At 46.6% G+C, this 22,917-nt stretch overlaps 1 protein-coding gene across 3 annotated transcripts in view; it reads left to right on the top strand.

Moving 5' to 3' along the window:
* DIS3L2 (DIS3 like 3'-5' exoribonuclease 2) overlaps window positions 1-14,772 on the top strand; it is a 202,045-nt gene extending 187,273 nt beyond the window's left edge. For all 3 annotated transcript variants that reach the window (XM_087933659.1, XM_087933657.1, XM_087933658.1), the window contains exons 16-22: window positions 1,905-2,088; window positions 2,532-2,618; window positions 3,075-3,222; window positions 4,548-4,678; window positions 5,154-5,258; window positions 11,571-11,672; window positions 13,775-14,772. In XM_087933659.1, the coding sequence (XP_087789785.1) occupies window positions 1,905-2,088; window positions 2,532-2,618; window positions 3,075-3,222; window positions 4,548-4,678; window positions 5,154-5,258; window positions 11,571-11,672; window positions 13,775-13,873 (856 nt within the window). In that variant the 3' untranslated portion in view covers window positions 13,874-14,772. The remainder of the gene's footprint in view (window positions 1-1,904; window positions 2,089-2,531; window positions 2,619-3,074; window positions 3,223-4,547; window positions 4,679-5,153; window positions 5,259-11,570; window positions 11,673-13,774) is intronic.
* The last annotated feature ends 8,145 nt before the right edge of the window (window positions 14,773-22,917 follow it).

The following is a 22,917-nucleotide window of genomic DNA, read 5'->3' as shown; positions in this document are numbered from 1 at the left end:
GTCTGATTTCCAGATGGGCTCGGGGGCTCTCTAAAATGTTGGGGACCTTATAGCATAATAGGAGCTATAAAGGCACATCCTTCTTTGCCATCTGTCTTTGGAGCGCCTGATGCAGCTGGAAGCCTGAGCAGGTTCCTATGACCAATTTTGTGGGATCTCACGCAGAGGGAAGTCCAAAATGGGGAACAACGCTGCCACCCAGTGGTGGTTCCATTGCATAGCATCAGCTTTAAGAATAACAACTTCTTCTTCTCTTCTTCTTCTTCTTCTTCTTCTTCTTCTTCTTCTCTTCTTCTTCTTCTTCTTCTTCTTCTTCTTCTTCTCTTCTTCTTCTCCTCCTCTTCTTCCTCCCTCTCCCTCCTCCTCCTCCTCTTCCTCCTCCTCCTCCCCTCCTCCTCCTCCTCCTCCTCCTCCTCTTCTTCTTCTTCCTCCCTCCCCCTCCTCCCCTCCTCTTCTTCTTCTTCTTCTTCCTCCTCCTCCTCCTCCTCCTCTCCCTCCTGCTCCTCTTCATGTTTTTCTTCCTCCTCTTCCTCTTCTTCTATATATATATAATTATAGAATAGCTAGAAGATAGAATACTTTATTGGCCAAGTGTGATTGGACACACAAGGAATTTGTATTGGTGAATATGCTCTCAGTATACATAAAAGATCAGGAATCTTGACGAATGCATCTTTTCATTTATGTATATTATTATTATTATATTTTATATATTGTTATATTTTTTATTTATTTATACATCTCGAGCAATTTGAACCGAACTTGGTACACAGATGGCTTACCCTCTGGAAACAAATACCATGGGAGTAAGATAACCCTAACACCCCTCGTGTGGGTGGGAGTGCCTTAAAATGGCTTCTGCCATGGTAACAGCTTCACAGGGCTCCCTCTTGTGGAGGAATGCAGGAATTTGCGATGCTGCGCAAAAGACAGGACAACAGCGTGAGTCCTGACTACAGGATTTTCCTGTCTAATGCAGGATTGGGATAAATCAATACCTGGGCAACGCCGGGTTATCAACTAGTTTTACATATAACAGAGAATGTCCCTGGAGATTCTCAGTCAACCAGGTCAATGGTTGTCCCAAAAATGCTTTTTCAGGAGGCAACTGGACTTTCTTGTTTTTCTTTGAAGAGGTTTCGCTTCTCTTCTAAGAAGGTTCTTCTGCTCTGGCTTCCATTCCCCACCATTCAATCAGAGCTCATCTTACCCGCCAACACATCTGCGGTTAAGCGATTGCGTTTTGCCACATTTCCGACCTTTCTTGCGCCTGTTGTTAAAGTGAATTGTTGCAGTGGATAAGTCAGTGAACTCGTGGTTAAGCGAATCTGGCTTTCTCCCCCCCCCCGACTTTGCTTGTCAAGAAGGTCGTAAAAGGGGATCCCGTGATCTTGGGACACTGCGACTGTCCTAAATAGGAACCAGTGGCTGGGCGAATTTTGATCCCATGATTATAGGGTCCATAGGTTCCCTTTTTAAACACTGTGTTCCCAGCTGCAGCTAATGAAGGGAATCAGGGCCCTTTCCTCCCCCGTAAGCCATGCCACCCACGTTGCTCTCTTCTCCATTCCTCCCTGCATGCCCTAGGATGAAGAGGGGGTGGGCCTGAGTCTTCCTCTGAACTCCCTCTCCCTTGTTCTCCCTCTCCCCTGCTTTGCCCAGCCGGACTTTGCCCTTCCCCAGTTTCCTCCACAGCCAATGGAGTCACGCTCCTGCTCCCTGTCAGCTGTTCGGATTCAGGGGCATGACAGGTTTTCCCCCAACCAGCTGAATCCCACCACTGATTATAAGTCAAGGGGTACCTAAATACGTGATTGTCCTTCCCTCTTCCTCTCTTATCTTTTCGCCTGGCCTTCCTCCCTGCCTCTCACCCCATCTTGGCTTTTTTCCTCGTCTTGCTCCAGACTGGTGGAAGAATTTATGCTGCTGGCCAACATGGCGGTGGCTCATCGGATTTACCGCTCCTTTCCCACCCGAGCCCTCCTGCGCCGGCATCCCCCACCGCAGAGCAAGATGCTCCACGACCTCATGGCCTTTTGCAGCCAGATGGGCCTGGAGATCGACTGCAGCAGTGCCGGCGCCTTGCACGTGAGTAAACGGCAGGAGCCAGAGGGCGCAAAAGCTTCTGGGTCCAAGGAGGCGCCTCAGATGGGCTCCTGCTGCCTTGAGACAAGGTCTGGAAGACTTTTCCGTTTCCCCCACCACCACGGAATCGGCTCTGTAAGGAAAGGAAGGGAGGAACCGTGGGGTCCTCGATGTTCTCTGAGCTCGGGTGGTTTTCTTGAAGACATTTCATGGCTCAGCTAGGTCAGTGCTGGAATGGAGTTGGTTTTGCAAGGAGAAAGAGGAAGGCCGGGGGAGGAGGATGGTTGTGGTGCCTCCTTGGTGACTCCCCGAGCGTAGTTGTTTCCTTGTGCAAATATCTATTTGAGCAAAACGTATATTGTTTACTTTTAGTATTCCTTTCTTGCCAAGCGACGTTTGCTCCGCTTCTAGTTCCCGTGTTTCTATCTCTTTCTCTTTCCTCCCAGAAAAGCTTGAATGAAACTTTTGGGAATGACCAATACAGCGATGCAAGGAAGGAGGTGCTGACCAACATGTTCTCTCGTCCCATGCAGGTAGGGAAGAGGGGGGGCACCCCAAATAACCCCTCCCTGCCCAGTTAGGGTATTGAAGTGCAGGCTGTGGACGCTGCCTCTAAAGCAGGGGCAGGCTTCAAAAAAAGCATAGCAACTAGTTGTCTGCCTGGTTGCTGGGTGGGTGTGGCCATGGTGGGCGTGGCTTAGTTGGCCTCCTGCACCACGATGGGAGGGGGGGGTGTTTTCTCCCTCCCTGGGCTCCAGAGGCTTCATTCGACTTCAACTCTCAGAATTCCCCAGACAGCTATGCCGACATCCAGATCTCTTCCCCGTTTCCTGGGATGGAGAGAGACCTCCGAGTATCTCTTCGCCAACTACTCCTGCTCCTTGCTAAAACTTGGCCGCTTCTTTCGCCGTCAGCCATGCCGGAAACGCCTCCGTCTTCTTCCCCAACCTCGTTGTCGGCGGCTTCTGATCTCTCCCTCCTCTTTGCAGATGGCGGTTTATTTCTGCACCGGCGTGCTGAAGGACGAGAACCTCTTCCGACACTACGCCCTCAATGTGCCTCTCTACACGCACTTCACGTCGCCTATCCGCCGGTTTCCAGACATCGTGGTGCACCGGCTGCTCGCGGCTTCACTGGGTGAGTTTCTTAGGACGATGGGCGGGCTGGCTGGCTGATTGCCTCTAGGAAAGGATAAGGCAGGGGTATCCAACCGTGGCAGCTTTAAGATCCGTGGACTTCAACTCCCAGAATTCCCCAGCCAGCATGGGGAAGACCATAAAGATCCTGATTAGTGTCACTGGATAGATTACTAGATTCCAGCCAGCCAGGCAACTGTGAGCAGGCTGGGGAAAGTCATTCATTCGTTCGTTCGTTCGTTCTCTCATTCACTCCATCCATCTATTCATCCATCCATATATCCATCCCATCTTTGTTATTTTTACAAATAACTCCAGGTGGCGAACATATCCAACACACCTTCCTCCTTCTCTTTTCCCACACGACAACCCTATGAGCTGGGTTGGGCTGAGAGAGAGAGAGAGAAAGAGAGAAAGAGACTGGCCCAAAGTCACCCAGCTAGCTTTTCTGCCTAATATGGAACTAGAACTCCCAATCTCCTGGTGATTCTGCAAAAGTCCCCCAGCTGGCTTTCATGCCTAAGGTTGAACTAGAACTCACTCTCTCCTGGTGACTGGCCAAAAGTCACCCAGCTAACTTTCCTGCCAAATATGAAACTAGAACTTCCATATCTAGTTCTAACGTAGAACTAGAACTCACTCTCTCCTGGAGACTGGCCCAAAATCACCCAGCTAACTTTCCTGCCTAATATGGGACTAGAACTCCCAATCTCTGAGTGATTGGCCAAAAGTCACCCAGCCGGCTTTCATATCTAAGGTAGAACTAGAACTCACTCTCTCCTGGTGACTGGCCCAAAATCACCCAGCTAGCTTTTCTGCCTAATATGGGACTAGAACTCCCAATCTCTGGGTGATTGGCCCAAAGTCACCCAGCCGGCTTTCATGCCTAAGGTAGAACTAGAACTCACTCTCTCCTGGTGACTGGCCAAAAGTCACCCAGCTAGTGTTCCTGCCTAATATGGAACTAGAATTCCCATATCTAGTTCTAAGGTTGAACTAGAACTCACTCTCTCCTGGTGACTGGCCCAAAATCACCCAGCTAGCTTTCCTGCCTAATATGGGACTAGAACTCCCAATCTCTGGGTGATTGGCCAAAAGTCACCCAGCCGGCTTTCATGTCTAAGGTAGAACTAGAACTCACTCTCTCCTGGTGACTGGCCCAAAATCACCCAGCTAACTTTCATTCTACAAGCTGCAATGACCAGGTAGGGCACGGAAGGATGGGAGGCTCCGCTCAGGACCTACCACCCCACGGAAACAGGGTGGGGGGGGGGGTCAGGGGTCTTCCCCAGGCCTCTTCCAACCAGAAGGCGTCTCTTTTCCAAGGGCTGGGTCCTGCCCCACAGATGGAGGAGGCCGAGATACAGAAGCAAGCAGAGCATTGCAACGACCGGAAGATGGCTTCCAAGCGGGTGCAGGAACTGAGCGTCGATCTCTTCTTCGCGGTTTTTGTCAAGGTGGGGGGGTGTTCGAGGCCATTTGGGATCCTGAGAGGAGGGGCAGGCACAGGGTGGGGGTGGGTGGGCTCTTAAAATCAGCCGGGTGGTGTTGTGTTTGTAGAGCGTCCCCCCCAAAAAAATAAAAAAGAGGTTTTGCCAGAACTTGAGATTGTGTTTTATGCTTTCTAAGGAAGCCTAGGTCACAACACCTGGCAATATAACTCGAGGACTCACCATAAAAGCAAGGTGCCTCTGGCTGCGATCTAAAGCCTTTGGAGGTCTGTTCCTTCTCCTTTCCTTGACTCTTGGGCTGTGATCCAAGCCAAGCCCGCCGATTATTTGTCTTCTTCCCAAGCTTCGCCCAAGGGTTTGGCACCTTTAGGAAGCTTTGATGGGAGCCAGGTTCGAATCTCTGGGCGAAAGGAAGGGGCTGCTCTGCTTTGCTCATCCCTCTCTCTTGCTGTGTCCCCCCGCCCCATATTGTGTCTTGCAGGAGTGTGGACCGCTGGAGTCGGAGGCCATGGTGATGGGCGTCCTGAGCGAGGCCTTTGACGTCCTGGTGCTACGATTCGGAGTCCAGAAGCGCATTTATTGCAACGTGAGTCTGTGCAATTCCGGGGATGGCAGGACGGATCTGAGAATTACCCAGCCAAACCCGTTTACAATTTTTTAAGTCTTTCAATGCTGGAAAGTCCTTGACTTACAACAGTTTATTTATTTATTTAATTTATATTTAATTTATTTAATTTATATATTAATTTTATTTAATTTATATATTAATTTTTATTTAATTTATTTAATTTATATATTAATTTAGATTTAATTTATATATTAATTTAGATTTAATTTATATATTAATTTAGATTTAATTTAGATTTAATTTATTTAATTTAGATTTAATTTAGATTTAATTTATATATTAATTTAGATTTAATTTAGATTTAATTTATTTAATTTGGATTTAATTTAGATTTAATTTAGATTTAATTTATTTAATTTAGATTTAATTTAGATTTAATTTATATATTAATTTAGATTTAATTTAGATTTAATTTATTTAATTTAGATTTAATTTAGATTTAATTTAGATTTAATTTATTTAATTTAGATTTAATTTATATATTAATTTAGATTTAATTTATATATTAATTTAGATTTAATTTAGATTTAATTTATTTAATTTATATTGCCACCTATTCGCCCATAGCGACTTTAGGCAGCTTACAGAATGTAAAATCATATTTAAAAATTAAAAAAAAAAAAACAATAAAAACTAACAAAAAGAATCAAATTAATAAAGCACAATAGAACAAAATCTGGGGAAAATAAATAAATATCAATGACCGTCCACAACTCCCACCCATCCCGCACCGACAACGACAGCAGATCACCTGAGCCGTTTGATGGGCTCCATCCCGCTCTGGGTTCCCCAGGCCCGCTGACAGGACCAGATCTTCAGCGCCTTCCGGAAGAGTATTAGAGTGGCGGCCATTTTAATCTCTGAGGGGAATGAGGTTCCAGAGAGAAGGAGCCACCACGGAGGAGGCCCTTCTTGTGGGTCCCACCAGGTGTATCTCCCTCAGGGATGGGACCCGGAACATTCCCTGCCTCCCCGCTCTGATGGGAGGGTAGATGTGACGGGCAAGAAACGTTCCCTCAGATCACCCGGTCCCGAGCCATGAAGGCGCACTTCAAATTGCAAGGTGACTGTTTTATAAACAGCACTGCAAAAAAAAAAAAACACGACTTAACGGCCGTTATTCACACTTACGGCCGTTGCAGCATCCCCATGGTGATGGGATCAGAATTCAAACGCTTTGGCAACCAGCTCCTTTTTATGCCGGGCTCACGCGAAGGCCATCCTTTTGCGACCTTTGGACAAACCAAATCCGTGGGAATTCCCTTTACAACGATGTTACTCACTTAAGGACCGCAGTGAGGGACAGCCTCCTTTGTCTCCTCCTCGTGGTCGCGTGATCCAAATTCAGAGGCCTGGCCACTGCCTCATAGTTATGACGGTCGCAGCATTCCCTTTTGCGACCTTCTGACCGGCAAAGTCAATGAGGGGGAAGCCAGATTCGCTTCACGACCGTGTGACTAATTGAACGAAAACAGTGATTCACTTAACAACTGCGGTGAGAAAGGTCATAAAAAGGGGCAAATGTGTCTCACTCAGCAGCAGAAATTTGGGGTGAGGGGGTTTCCACCTGGTGGACAAATCTCTTTCTCTCTCTCTTTTTTGGTTTCTAGAGCATGTACAGAGTGCCTTTGAGGAAAGTTGTATCCTCCTTTATCAGTTCCTCCCTGATAAAAATATTTCCAGCAGCGGGCACTCTGTACATGCTTTAGAAACCAAAACCCTGTCAGGCAGTCAGTCCAGGTAGTCGTGGCTCACAATGGTTCGTTTAGTGACCGTTCAAAAAAGCTGACAGTGACACAGCACTGACTGTCAGGATTCTGGCAGTTTCCCGCAATGTAAATCACAAGTCTTGTTAAGAGAGTATTTTGGCCCCATTTTGCAACCTTTCTTGCCCTGGGACTAAGTGAATCCCTGCAGTTGTTTAAGTGAGGAACATGGTCGTTAAATGAAGCTATCTTCCCCATTGACTTTGCTAGTCAGAAGGTTGCAAAAAGGGGATCACGCAACCCCGCCCAGGACACTGCAACCGTCGTAAATATGAGTCAGTCGCCAAGCATCCGAATTTTGATCACCTGGCCGCGGGGATGCTGCAATGGTCATAAGTGTGAATAAAGGCCTTAAGTCACTTGTTTTCCAGTGCCGTTGTAACTTTGAGTGGTCGCCAAATGAACCGTTGTAAGCCGAGGACTTTCTGTACAGAGCAGAATGTTGTTTCCCTGTAAGATTCCTTGCACGCAGAAATCGAGCAGGGCAGGAACGGTCATTAAATTAACCGTTGTAAGTTGAGGACTGCCTGTATTTTAATCATCCTTTATCTAAGGTTGGGGGTGTCAGGATTCCGGCAATTAAATCCTGAATCTTGAGCCAAACCTCCAAAACTTAAAAAGGATTTATTGGGAGTTAACATGTCGGCACTGCCTGGGTGTAGCCAACTCTGAGACGCATCATTCATTGTCATCCTTGACCCTGGTTTTCCCCCACCCGCTGGGTGTATCCTAATTCATATTCTCCAATGGGACACCTCCATAGCCCAGAGTCATCAATCATGCTCTTCAGTTAGACTGAAGCAGAAACTTCGGTCGCCTAGTTACTATCTTTGAAAACATTTATGGAATGCAGTTTCGATTTCCAAGCTGCTGCACTGCTCTTTCAACCCGCTTTCTGTTGGCAACTCTAAAAAGACCATAGAAATATTTTTTAAATTGACAGACGCTTACGACCGTTTTTCACAGTCAGGACTGTTGCAGCCGCCTCGTAATCATGGGATCAAAATTCAGAGGTTTGGCCACTGCCTCATATTTATGACGGTCGCAATGCCCCCCGCGGGGGGGAGGGAAGGAGGTCAAGTGGTCCCCATTTGCGACCTTCGGGCGAGCAAAATCAAGGAGGGAGGCAGGATTTGCTTCAAAACTGTTAAGAACTGCAGCGGTTCACTTAACAACTGCGGTGAGAAAGGTCGCAAAACAGTGCAAAACTCACTTAACTTTCTCGCCTAGCGGTGAAAATGGGGGGGGTGTTTTTCAATGGTGGCCATAAGCCGAGGACTGCCTGCAATTCCCCAAGGATGAGAACATCTATGGCAGGGGTCGCCAACCTTTTGGACCTCAGGGACCACCAAACTCATAATTTTAAATCCTGCGGACTAGAGACCCTGAGAAAATCCCCCAAAAAAGTCTGCAGTAAAATTCCCCACCCGTTTTCCTACCGAACGATCGTTCTTTATTTGGGATCGCAGGATACCGTCTCCAGCTCCGTTCTCAGGGAGAGAAAGAGAAAGAGAGAGACTTTTGGCTTCATGCAAGGAAAGCAGCAGAAGCCGCAGAAGTCTTTCTTTCTCTCCCTCAAACTCCGCCAGAAATGAGTCTTTGCCGGCGCAGCCTCTTGGAGCAGGAGGCCTTGCAGGGTCCCAAAGACTCATTTCTGGCGGAGTTTGGGGAGAGAAAGAAAGACTTTGGCTGCTTTCCTTGCATGCAGCCAGTAGCAGAAGAAGAAAGAAGCGGAAGCAAGCAGCTCGGTGTCCAGGCCAGGCGCGAGGGGTGAGTGGGGCAAGTTCCCCCCCTCCACCCTTTCCCCCCTCCCCTCACTACCTTGTGTTGTGTTGCAAGCGACACAAGCCTTGTGTTCCCACGGGCCATGTGGGCGGCGCAGCCTTGTGTACCTGCGCCGCCTGGATTAATTGCTTTGGGGGGGACATTTCTCTGCGGACCACCAAAATTTTCTTACAGACCACCGGTGGTCCCCGGCCCACCGGTTGGCGACCACTGATCTACAGGAGCCAAGAGAGCCCGTCCTAAAAAGCGGAGGTCAGGCTGAGCTGAGATTACTCCATGAACAATGAAACGGATATTAAGAAATCTTCAAAAGAAAAAAAGGGAAATAAAAGAATTTTGGCTTAACGTCCCATCTTGGCTCCTTCCAGTCTCATGCCCAGTGCCGCCGTCGGATCCCCGAGGACCGGCACACGGACCGCTGCCTGTCACAGTGGACGAAGCTCCACCAGATGCCGAGTCCCATCTCTGACAAGCGGAAATGAAATCCGATGTCTCCCTGCTGGATCATTCGGAGGGCAGAATTGCCTGCTTGGCAGGATCTGCTCTGCTTTAATGACCGCGCCGGGAAGGGATAATGAGCTTGGTTTTCTGCAAGGGGCAAATGGAGGCACAGCCGGCACCAAACAGCGATCGGGGAAGACGAGGGAGGGAGGGAGGAAGAGATGGCAGCACGGGGGACATAGCAGGTGGGAGCCAGCGGTGGGATTCTACCAGTTTTCCTACCGGTTCAGTGATCGGACATTTCACGCGCACGCAACTTTCCAAACGCTAGCTCAGGCTCTGCCGCGCCAATCAGCTGCGAGGATAAAGATGTCAACTCATAAAACATTTTGATGGTCTTTTTAGAGTTGCCAACGAAAAGCTGAGGGGGAGAGAAGGGGTTTGAAAGAGCAGTGCGGCAGCTTGGAAACTGAAGGTGCATTCCGTAAATAGACAGTAACTAAATGACCGAAGTTTTTGCTGCCCAAATATCACAAATTGTCGCAATCGTTACCAGCCTGGTTGTTCGGCCCATCTGGCTTCCCCATTGACTTCGCTGGTCAGAAGATGGCCAGAGGGGATCCCATGACCCCAGGGACGCTGCAACTGTCATAGGTACGTGCCAGTTGCCAAGCGTCCAAATTTTCATCACATGATTGTATGGGTGCTGCTGGTCGTAAGTGTGGAAAAACGGCCATGTGTTGTTTTCTTCAGTGCTGTTGTAACTTCGGAAACTTTGAATGGACACTAAATGAATGACTGTAAGTTGAGGACATTTGGGAGACATTCTTGCTTTCAGTGGTGAAGCCTCCATGTGCCATGGCTGTCTATCTGTGAGGTTAATCTCAAGAAGATGCTTGCAGGAAGAATTTATTGATTAGCGTTTTATCCTTCCTTTTAGTACTTTAGAAGTAACTCAAGACAGAGAATGAACCTCATACGCCTTCCTCCTACTATTCTCCCTATAACAACAACCCTGTGAGGTGGGTTGGTCTGAAAGAGGATGATTGGCCCAAAGTCACCCAAGTAGCTTTCCTGCCTAAAGCAGGACTAGAACTCACCGTCTCCTGGTGACTGACCCAAAGTCACCCTGCCAGCTTTCATGCCTAAGACAGGATTAGAATTCACCGTCTCCTGATGATTGGAGCAAAGTCACCCTGCCAGCTTTCATGCCAAAGGCAGATCTAGAACTCACAGCCACCTGATCATTCATCCAAAGTCACCCGGCCAGCTTTCATGTATAAGGCAGGACTAGAATTTCCAGCTCTCTGGTAATTGGTTCAAAGTCACTCAGCCTGCTTTCATGCATAAGGCAGGACTAGAACTCACAGCCACCTGGTAATTGGTCCAAAGTCACTCAGCCGGCTTTCACGCCCAAAGCAGGATTAGAACTTCCACCCCTCTGGTAATTGGTCCAAAGACACTCAGCCTGCTTTCAGGCCTAAAGCGGAACTAGAACTCACAGCCACCTGGTGATTCATCCAAAGTCGCCCAGCCAAGCTTTCATGCCTAGACTAGAACTCACCGTCTAGACTAGAAATCACCATCTCCCAATGATTGGCCCAGCCCTAGGCTCACCTGGCTGGCTTATATTGGCAGAACTAGAACTCACCAATACTCGGCGATTGGCTCACCCGGCTTTCATAGCTTCCTTCCTAGAGGCTTCTGGGTGACCTCTCCCCTTCCTGGCCATCATGGGGCACCCTTTGGCCTCATCAACCTTTGCAGCCCGTGCTGGGGGCACGTGCCCTGACGGAGACTGGCGCCAGCTGCCTCGAGGGCTTCCAAACAGGCAGCGGAGGTTCCTTATCTCGAACCTCGGCCGCGATAAGCCCTTTGATCCCGTGGCCCAGCCTGGCTGGCTTAGTTCGCACCGGGATGAAAAACCGCACAATTTATTTACTTGTTTCTTACATTTATCAGCCTCCTTTCTTACCTCCTGGGGCTGGGGGGGTAACTCTGGGCGGCTTACCGTATTAAAAGACAAAAAAACAATCTAAAGGAAAAGATTACAAAAATACGCAAAACAGAGGATGGGGTTTGGAAAGGCCTTCTGTACGCGGACAGGGGATGTCTCTCATTTGAGGAGGGCGGGGGGGATTCCTCAAAGCTTGGTCCACCTCTGCCTCCCGCCTCTCCCACCCTCTCCCCGTTGACTCCGTCTCCCATCCTGCTCCGCCCGTTGACTCCGTCTCCCATCCTGCTCCGCCCGTTGACTCCGTCTCCCATTGCCTTGCAGGCTCTACCGTTGGTGGGATTCCAATTTCAAAAAGTGGGGAAAAAGCCACAGTTGTCGCTGGCGTGGGAACCGCAGAGCCCGGAGCAGGACGCCGCGCGGCAGGTAACCTTGGCTCTACCCCCCTCTCCTCGCCTTCACCCCACTTCCCACCTGGCTGTCTCGCACTCGGCTTCGTCCTGAGCCAGGCCCGGGTGCCCTGCAGTCAATGGGCCAATGGCAGAGTTTCTCAGGTGTGACGGCACAAGTTCCCAAGAATTTACCAGGAATTGGATTGTGGTTTTTCCCTGTCTCTGGTTTGGGGTCCTTGTCAACTTTAACCACTACACCCCACTGCACAGCACTTCCTGTACTCATTTGCAAGACATTCTCTCTCTGTCTCTGTCTCTTTCTCTCTCTGTTTCTCTCTCTCTCTCTCTCTTTCTCTCTCTTTGTCTTGGTGCAAATGCTCTCTGTATACATAAAAGAAAAGAGACATTCGTCAAGAGTCGAGAATCATCATAGGGTACAAATAAGCAATCAAATCATACTAGGAAACAGTCAATATAAGGATACAAGCGACAAAGTTACCATCATACAGTCACAAGTGGGAGGGGATGGGCGATAAGGAGCGATGAGAAGATTAATAGTAATAGTAGTGCAGACTTTATAAATAGTTGGACAATGTTGAGGGAATTATTTGTTTAGCAGAGCGATGGCACTGAGGAAAAAACTGTCCTTGTGTCTAGTTGTTCTGGTGTGCAGCGCTCTATAGCGTCGTTTTGAGGGTAGGAGTCGACACAGTTTATGTCTGGGATGTGAGAGGTCTGTAGATATTTTCACAGCCCTCTTTTTGACCCGTGCAGGATAAAAAGTCCTCCATGGAAGGCAGGTCGGTAGCCATTGTTTTTTCTGCAGTCCTAATTAAGTAAACTAATTAACTAACTGCCCCGCCAAGCTTCCCTTGGCACCTGAAACACATTAACCCCGAGCGTAAAGTGGCTGTAAAAATGACAAATTACTGATATTTGCCTGGAAAAGGATCGGAAATTATTAACTGAACTTGTAATGTGTTTCTATATATATATATATAAAAAGAAATCTACGTGGACTTTGACTGTAATGCTGATTCCAAGAAGGACGGTGGGGGACAGAGGGCTGAAGCGATGCGAGGAAAACGGGTAGCCACACAATCGCTTGGACACGTTTTTGCTTTTATGCCTTGCAATGCAGGCGACCGCAAGGAACCACAGCCCAAAATGTACGTCACCGAGGGAGACATTGCTTCCGTGAGCTTTGCCCCATTTTACAACTTTTCTTGCAACGTTGTTAAGCCAATCGTTGCAGCAGTCAAGTTGGTAAACACGGTTGTATCTGGCTTCCTTTTGGACTTGGTAAAGCCACTACCTGGAACAATTGTATCCCGTTTTGCAAGGGGTTGCACTAGAAGACCTCCAAGGTCTCTTCCGCTTCTATTCTGATGGATGGATGGATGGATGGATGGATTTTGCTTGTCAGAAGGTCGCACAAGGGGATCAGACACTGCAATCATCATAAATATATGACAGTTGCCAAGTGTCCGAATTTTGATCACCTGTCCAGGGAGATGCTGCATCCGTTTTAAAGAATGAAAAATGGTCATAAGTCACTTTTTTTTCAGCGCGGTTGTAACTTTCGCTACTAAACAAACTGTTATAAGTCAAGGACTATGATTAGGGGACTGGAAGCTAAAACATATGAAGAACGGTTACAGGAACTGGGCCTGGCTAGTCTAGGGAGCAGCCTTCCAATAGTTGAGGGGCTGCCCCAGAAAGGAAGGGGTCAAGCTATTTTCTAAAGCACCCGAAGGCCAGACAAGGAATAATGGATGGAAACGGAACAAGGAGAGATTCAATCTGGAAATAAGGAGGAATTTTCTGACAGGGAGAACCATCAACCCATGGAACAGAAGTTGCCTTCAGAAGTTGTGGGAGCTTCATCCCTGGAGGCTTCCAAGAAGACCCTGGACTGCCGTCTGTCAAAAATGGTGTAGGGTCTTCTGTTTGGGGGGGAAGGAGGGTTGGACTAGATGACCTACAAGATCCCTTCCAACTCTGTTAATCTGTACCTGTATCTGACTACCTGAAGCAATAATAGATGTGGCTTTCGGGCCAAAATTCTGAGATCTGACGAGCATCGCGATCCTGAGATCCGACTAACTTTTGCTTGGCTTCTCTCTCCCTTTCAAGGTCATCTCAATATTCGCTTTGGTGGACGTGGTTCTGCGGGCCGACAACGGGACCACGAAGTACAGCGCGGTGCTGAAGAGGCCCGGCGGTGAAGAATGACCTGGCCTGGCTTCTGGTTACAAATCCTGCCTATTTCCTCCCCCCTACAATGCCCCCCCCACACCCCACTAATATTGGTAGATATCCCGAACTGACTCCCTGGGAAAAGAACCAAGACTTATTTTAATTTTAATTTTGGCAGAAGTCGCTTCTTCGATCCCCGAGGGTTTTGTTTTTTTGTTTTTAACAAGAGTGGCGGGAGGGCCCAAAACCAAGATGGCGGCTGCAGCCTTATAAGCCTCATAGCCCACATTAAGAAAAAAAAATTAAAAAACGATAGAGCTTGGCTTGCAGACCGTAGCTGCCATCTTGACTTTTTTGACCTTCTCGGTGTGGGTGTCGTTTTTTACTCAAGCTGGTTGGCAGGGTCTCAGCCGTTTCCAGAGGGGAGCCATAAATACTTGGAAGTACGAACCAGCAATCTTTCCATCTTCTTAGATGAATTTGTGTGTGTTTGTGGGTGTGGGTGTTTGAATTTGTGGCCCACCTGACCAGAGCCTCTCCCTTGTTGTATCTGGCCGGCGGGGCGCTCCATCTTGGTGTAAATAATCTCTTGCTCAGCCTTAGAGGCTCACGTTTCCCATCTGTGGCTCCTACATCCGCTGGCTGGAAGATTCTCCGTTGCGGTAGCAAAGGAAGTTTGTGACGTCTGTGATGGAGTTGCGTTGCTCTTTTTTCCAATTCCACTTCTCCGCCTCTCGCCAAGCTGCAACTTAAATCAGTTGTGTGTGTGGTGTGTGTATGTTTTTAACAATCTCTTGGTCCGCCCACATGAATTTAGAGAGTCTGGGTGCTCTGTAAGAATGACACTGTCTCCTCTTGGCTCTCCCCACCCGGAAATTCTAATAAAGAAAAACTGGAAAACGACAACGAAATAAATTCCTGGAATCCTTTTAAAATCGGCTTCCATTGTGTGTGTTTTTTTTACGGCAGCTGGGGTGGGGGAACAAAATAATCTATTATCTTTTGATTACATGTCATAATTTTATTTTAAGTATCTGCCTGGCTGGCAGGCCAAACAAACTTTGAAAGAGAAGCATTGCAAAGAGGGATCTATGAGGGAGATTACTTCTTGACTTACAACAGGTCACTTAGTGACTGTTTGAAGTTATGACGGATCTGCCCAGGGCCACTTCGAACCAAGGGTGGGATGCTGGCAGTATAACAACCGATTCGGTGATCGCGTGCTTTGCTTGCACGTGTGTGAACAGCAATGCAAAAATCCTTACCTGCTATGTTACTTCCGGGGAGGAACACAGCCGCGGAGCGGCAATCCACTCTTCTGCGCCAATCAGCTGGGACGATAAAGGTCAGTACAGTGCACAGGCAGGCGGGCGAGCCCACATGATCATCGGAGTGAATCGGTTCACTCCCAGCTGATCTTCGAAGCCTAGAAGTTCACCTGAACTGTTCCGAACTGGCAGAATCGCACCCCTGTGTCAGGATTCCAGCAATCGCCCTAATTAAATCATGATTCTCGAGCCAAACTTCAAAAATCTTCAAAGGATTTATGAGAGGCGACATACTGGCCCTGCCTTGTTTGAAGCCAACTCTGGCATACATCATTCACAGTCCCCTGTCACTCTGTTTCCCCCCTGGGTGTGTCATAAATCAGATTCTCCAATCGAGCACCTTCACAGGCTGGGTGTCATCCATCACGTTCTCCAATTAAATATATTCACGGGCAAAAGCTCTGGTATTTTAGCCACAATCTTTTAAAGATAAAGAGTTGGAATGGACTTCCGCTTCCAAACTGCTACACTGCTCTTCCAGATTTCCTTCCCTCCCCCCCATTTTTTATGCCAACTACTAAAACAGGCATAGAAATGTTTTATGAGTTGACATTCGGCTCCTCTCACTTCTTGAAGGTGACCTATATAAATTGAGTGCAGGTATAGAATTTAGGGTTGTGAACCCCCCCCCCCAAGCTTGGTTGGATTTTCTGCATGGAATTTTGCTATAAGGCGATCGGACTGGACGTTCCTACTCTTTACCCAGTGTGTATGATTGACACAGTGATTTAGAGCTTTCCCTGACTTGGTTAGCTATTAAGCTATTCATTCTTCCCCCAAAATCTTCCAGTTCTAGTTCTATTGATTCATTGATAATCTCTTGCAGCCGTTGCTTAATTTTTAAAGGTAACCAAGGAAATTTCAGTGGCAAGGGTGGGCAATGATGGCCCCCTTTATAACCTGTGGACTTCAATTCCCAGAATTCCTGAGCAAGCATGACACCTCAGAGTCAGCCTGGCTGACTGAGGAATTCCGGGAGTTGAAGTCCACAGGTGGTGAAAGGGGCTATACCCATGCTTTATGAGGTATTTGTAGGAGCGGAACCTTCTAGAGAGATTGGATTGGTGTGAGTGGCAGGAGGGGTAGGTAGGTAGGTACAGGTGCCAAGTTGGCTCGAAAGTACATCAGGTGAGCCTCACTTGGAAATTAGCCCATATCTCATTCCAGAGGACAATCGATTGATTGATTATATCATGCTGGCTCAGGAATTCTGGGAGTTGAAGTCCACAGGTCACCAAGAGGCCGTAGTGGCTCCAGAGCAACGTTTCTCAACTTTAGCCATTTTAAGATGGGTGAACATCAATTCCCCAGCCGGCATGCAAATTACCAATGAGCGGTTACAAATTGCAAACTGGTTCCCCCACCCTCACCCCCAATTCTGCCCAAATTCAGACACGATGCCTTCCAGGCTTTCCTTGTGGAATTGTAATGCTCAGCTACAGACGGGGAAGATGGGACATGTTGTCCAGTACGTTTGGGGGCATTCACTAGAGCTGTTTTTTTCAAACTTGAACAACTTTAAAACCTGTGGACTTCGCCTCTCAGAATTCCCTTTTAAGATGTGTGGACTTCAGTTCCCAGAAATCTTTATCAGATGTGTGGACTTCAAATCCCAGAATTCCCTTTAAGATGTGCAGACTTTAATGCCCAGAATTCTTTATCAGATCTCTAGACTTCTGGGAGCTGAACTTTAAGACTTGTGCTTAAAGTTGCCAAGGCTGGAGACCCTGCTGTAGATTGCAAGATTGGTCCAGGATGCTGACATTCTATTCTATTCTATTCTATTCTATTCTATTCTATTCTATTCTATTCTATTCTATTCTATTCTTTTATTCATCCAGTATTTATTCTATTGTATTCTTATGCCTATTCTATTCTATTCTATTCTATTCTATTCTATTCTATTCTATTCTATTCCATTCCATTCCATTCCATTCCATTCCATTCCATTCCATTCCATTCCATTCCATTCTATTCTATTCTATTCTATTCTATTCCATTCCATTCCATTCCATTCCATTCCATTCTATTCTATTCTATTCCATTCCATTCCATTCCATTCTATTCATTTTCTTCTATTCCATTTTCTTCCATTCTATTCTATTCTATTCTATTCTATTCTATTCTATTCTATTCTATTCTATTCTATTCTATTCTATTCTATTCTATTCTATTCATTTTCTATTCTATTCTGTTCTGTTCTGTTCCGTTCCGTTCCGTTCCATTCCATTCCATTCTATTCTATTCTATTCATTTTCTTCTATTCCATTTTCTTCCACTCCTATTCTATTCTATTCTATTCTATTCTATTCTATTCTATTCTATTCTATTCTATTCCATTCCATTCTATTCTATTCCTATGTTCTATTCACTATGGGGCATTTTTTTTTGCTGGAAACTGGAAGTAATTACAATATTTTTGCTGGTTTCTGCAAGAAGGTTATAATCTATCACCATTGTGCCCACGGAATGCCAAAAGTGGCCATAAATGTGGGTGAATGTCAGGCGCAAAAAAACCCCAGATTCATTTGTTAAGTTCAATCGTAGGAGTTTTGTTTTTATAGCCCAGACAACAGTCTGGTCAACTAATGGTCAGCGCTGAATGGGCACTAGATAAAGGGTCAACAGACTGAAGGGGGCTGGACTCACATTGTGGCAACACAAGGCTTCCAAACTCATGACACGTTTAACTCCGCCTCATAGCTCTGCTTGCTTTTCTCCTACATCTGTAAAGTTATTTTTCTTTTCAACCCTCCGGATTTATCCCTTTGAAAGACGTAAAAAGTGGCTCCCCGATTAAAGCTTTCTTCTCTATAGATATGCATATTCTGTGTGTAGGCGCAATTTAACTAAAAACCTCTCCTTTCTTCGCAACAGCTGCCTTTATTTTTATGCAAATGCACCAGAAACGGATGGTTTGCAATCAGGCTAACTCTTGTGTTCCACAGCCTGAGTGACTTCAGATTTGTGGACTGCAAATCCCAGAATCCCCCAGTCAATACTCCCGGGGAAAGACACGGCCTATTGCAACCTATTCTCCAAAGCACCGGGAGGTAAGAAACAATGGATGGAAACTAATCAAGGAGAGAAGCAACCTGGAATTGAGCAGAAACTTTCTAACAGTGAGGACAATTAACCAGTGGAACTGCTTGCCACTAGAAGTTGTCAGTGTTCCAACGCTGGAGGCTTTAAAGAAGAGATTAGACATTTGTCCAGAATGGTAGGGGTTTCCTGGCCAAGCAGGACTAGAAGACCTTCCTGTCCCACTCTGTTATTCTGTATTTAAAAAGTTGTCTCGTGATTAAATCAACTAGCAGATTTTTCTCTATAGATATGCATATTTTACGTGTAGGTGCAATTTAAGAAATGTCTTTTTTCTTCCCAACAGCTGCCTTATTTTTATGCAAATGCATGAGATTGTTTGCAACTAGACTAACTCGCTGCTCCTCAAATGGGTGGAATTCAACTCCCAGAATTCCCCACGAGGAAACTTTACGTTCCTCGCAGGGAGGAAACCCACAGGAAATGGAGGCACGGCACAGCCCTTGCTCTTTCTCTGAGCCTGATAAGGTCAGCCTTGCTATGGCCAGAGTCGTGAGGAAACAACCCTCCTGGAAACATAGGCAGAGAGACGGGGTGTTCAAGACAGGGAGTGTAGAATACAGAATAATAGAGTTGGAAGGGACCTTGTAGGTCATCTAGCCCAACCCACCACCCATGCAGGAAACCCTGCATCATCTCTGACAAATGGCAGCCCAGCCTCTTCTTGAAAGCTTCCAGGGATGAAGCTCCCACTAATTCTGAAGGCAACCTCTGTTCTATGGTTGATTGTCCTCACTGTCAGAAAATTTCTCCTTATTTCCAGGTTGAATCTCTCCATGTTCAGTTTCCAACCATTATTCCTTGTCTGGCCTTCAGGTGCTTTGGAAAATAGCCTGACCCACTTCTTCCTCTCTGTGGCAGCCCCTCAAATATTGGAAGATGCTCTCCTGTCTCCCCTGGTCCTTCTCTTCCCTAGACTAGCCAGGCCCAGTTCCTGCAACCGTCCGTCGTATGTTTCAGCCTCCAGTCCCCCAATCCTCCTGGTTGCTCTTCTCTGCACTTTTTCTAGTCTCAACATCTTTTTTACATCTCTTCTTTGTGGGAAGCCCTGAGATATTGGAAGATGCTCTCTTGTCACCCCATCCTTCTTTTCCTTAAAATAGACATGTCTTCTGTCCATCCATGGTTTGCTAAGACGTCTTTCTTTCTTTCTTTCTTTCTTTCTTTCTTTCTTTCTTTCTTTCTTCTTTCTTTCTTTCTTTCTTTCTTTCTTTCTTTCTTTCTTTCTTTCCTTCCTTCTGTCTGTCTTTCTTTCTTTCTTTCTTTCTTCTTTCTTTCTTTTTGTTTCCTTTTTTCCTTTCTCTTTCTCTTTCTCTTTTCTTTCTTTCTTTCTTTCTTTCTTTCTTTCTTTCTTTCTTTCTTTCTCTTTCTTTCTTTCTTTCTTTCTCTTTCTTTCCTTTCTCTCCTTTCTCTTTCTTTCTCTCTCTCCTTTCTCTCTTTCTCTCTCTCTCTCCTTTCTTTCTTTCTTTCTTTCTTTCTTTTCTTTCTTTCTTTCTTTCTTTCTTCTTTCTTTCTTTCTTTCCTTCCTTCCTTCCTTCCTTCCTTCCTTCCTTCCTTCCTTCCTTCCTTCCTTCTTTCTTTCTTTCTTTCTTTCTTTCTTTCTTTCTTTCTTTCTTTCTTTCTTTCTTTCTTTCTTTCTTTCTTTCTTTCTTTCTTGTGCCTTGGAAAATAGATTGACCCCTTTCTCTCAGTGGCAGCCCCTCAACTATTGGAAGGCTGCTCTCCTGTCTCCCCTGGTCCTTCTCTTCCCTAGACCAGCCAGGCCCAGTTCCTGCAACCGTTCTTCATATGTTTTAGCCTCCAGTCCCCTCATCCTCCTGGTTGCTCTTCTCTGCATTCTTTTTACTGTTTTTTACTCTGCACTAGATCCATTCTGGGCTGGCTGGATGCTTTGCAAATCCAGCCGGGGTGGTTTGATGGCTCCAAGCAGCGCATGAGGGAGCCAGTTGCAACCGAATCCCCCAAAGTCCGTTTCAAAACCTCCTGGTTGGGAAAGGGTGTGTGGCCCAAAGACCACTGGGCCCATCCCTCAGGTGGGGAATTTTGCAAGAGGTGTGGAGGGAAACAAGCATTCATGTGGTGCGGAAGCTTGCAGGGTGATGTGTGCCAGCCCAGCCCACCTCACAGGGTTGTTGTGAGGAAGGGGGGGGGAGGATGCATAGCATGAATGCTCCCACCCCACCCCACCCGGGGTTGGAAATATCCTGGAGGAAACAAAAGGAGGCTTCTACAAGGCTCTGTGTGTTGCACACACACTTCTTGTGATCTTTGCACAAGGGAAGACTCTGCTCTGCTCGAAAAAATATTTATAGCTCAGGGGCCCTTGGCGCTCTCTGAACTCGGTGGTTTTCTTGCAGACGTTTCAATGACCCAACGAGGTAACGTCCTCAGTGCTAGAAGGGGGTAGGGTTTACACTAATGATATCGCCCCAGGCCGCTTGGAGGTTTATCTGTGTCCCTAGGGTCACCTGAGTGGGCCAAATGGGCGAGGAGGCTTCTGGGAACTGCTGAAAGGACGGTGTTGTAGACCGGAGATAGATGAGGTTGGTGAGGCTCCACATCCATTTGCACCACTCTGGAGACCTTGAGGACACACATCAACCTCCAAGTGGCCTCAACGACCCTCTCAAAAGGATGCAAATGACCAGCTTTTTTGCAAGGAGTATCAGTCCTTCCATTCTCCACCATCCAGTCAGAGCTGAAGAAGCTTCTTGGATGAGAAGGGAAATGTCTTCAAAAGAAAAACAAAAAGTCCAGTTGCCTCTTGAAAAAAATAGATAAAGCCCCTTTGGGACAACCCTCTCCTGGATGAACGAGAATCTCCATAGATAAAAAGAATGGCTGTAGGATGTCCTGTAGGTTGCAATTCTGGCCAACGCAATTTGTTAATGGCTGAAATTTCCAACTTGGGCAGCGACTAAAAGTCTGTTTCTTGTGGCTTTTTTTACCCGGTCCAGAGCTTTCTCTCCTCTCAGTTTCTTTCAGCAGACATATAGGTAGCCCTCGGCTTGCGACCTTTCATTTAGTGACTGTTCGAAGTTACCAAGGCATTGAAAAATGTGACTTAGGGCCATTTTTCATACAGCCTTTGCATCTCCATGGCCACGTGATCAAAATTCAGCCGCTTGGAGCAGTGGGTGGTATTCAGCCGGTTCGCACTGGATCGGGGGAACCGGTAGCAAGGATTTGGCGTGAGTGGCTGAAACTGTAGTAAGTTCTGGCTGGCCACGCCCACGAAACCCGGTCGCTGGCTCACTTGCCCCGCCCACACGATGCTTGCTCACCCTGCCCGCTTGACGGTCCACCCATTAAGGTATGACTTTTTTTTCCCTCACAACAATCAGCTGATCATATGAACAGCCAGTATTCCCCTTGCTGAGGCCTAGGAAGGCAAAAAATGGCAGGAGGGGCTCAGGGCCCCTCCCTCCATTTTGTGCCCTCTTGAGCCCCAGAGGAGCCTTCTGGGAGCAAAAACGCCCCTCCCAGAGGCTCTTCTGAGGCCCAGAAGGCCCCCAAAACAGGTGGGGGAGAACTGCAAAAAAGCAAAAAAGAAAGAAAAGAAAGAAATGGCCACGCCCACCCAGTCACATGGCCACACCCACCTAGCCACGCCCACCAAGCCACTCTCACAGAATTGGTAGTAAAAAATGTTTGAATCTCACCACTGGCTTGGGGGCACTTACTGCCATATATGGTGGAGCTGTAAAAGAACACAGGTGTTCTGATAAAAAATTTGGTCATGGTTAGAGGAAACGTTGGGACTAAAAATTAGCTGTACACCGGAGATGTTCTTATTAGGAATAATAAAAGAATTTGTTTTTAGTAAAGCAGATGCCTATATAATTATACACGTAATCACAGCAGCGAGAATATTATTCGCCCAAATTTGGAAAACAAAAGAAATCCCAAGTGACGATGCTATGATCGATAAGATTTTTCAGTGCGCCGAATTAGATAGTTTGACATTAGAAATGAAAGAACAAGATAAATCAGAATACTCTAAATTATGGAACAAATTTTTACTATTGGAGGTACATGAAAGGGAGCTCACAAAATTGAAATAAGAAAGACAAAATAGAAATGAGGAATAAGAATAAGATTCAAGCTGGTACAAAGCTTAAATGTGTATATGCACCCATATGTGTATAGATGTTTGTATCTTTTGATCTTTTCTAGTGCAAAATGTTTAGACTGAAATATATGTCAAAGAAGACCACCGCGTTCAATATTTTTAATGCTTATTTTCAATAAAAAATTAAAAAAGAAAATTTCAGCCACTTAGCAATGGATTCATACTTATGGCCATTGCAATGTCCCCGGGGGTCACGTGGTCCCCTTTTGCGACCTTCTGACCAGCAAAGTCCACGGGGAAGCCAGATTCACTTAACAACCAGGTTACTCACTTAACAACCGTGGTGATTCACTGAACAACTGTGTCCAGAAAGGTTGCAAAGTGGAGCAAAGCTCACTTAACAACTGTCTCGTTTAGCAATGGAAATCTGGGGCTCCATTGTGTCGTAAGTCAAGGACTAATCAAGGAGAGGTGCAACCTAGAACTAAGGAGAAATTTCCTAACAGTGAGGACAATTAACCAGTGGAACTACTTGCCACCAGAAGTTGTGAGTGCACCATCACTGGAGGCTTTTAAGA

Source organism: Pseudonaja textilis, chromosome 4 (genome assembly GCF_049901715.1).
Source record: "Pseudonaja textilis isolate UNSWEBS1 chromosome 4, rPseTex1.2, whole genome shotgun sequence".
NCBI lineage: Eukaryota > Metazoa > Chordata > Lepidosauria > Squamata > Elapidae > Pseudonaja > Pseudonaja textilis.
The sequence above is the reverse complement of the archived record's forward strand: the minus strand, read 5'-3'. Positions and strand labels throughout refer to the sequence as shown.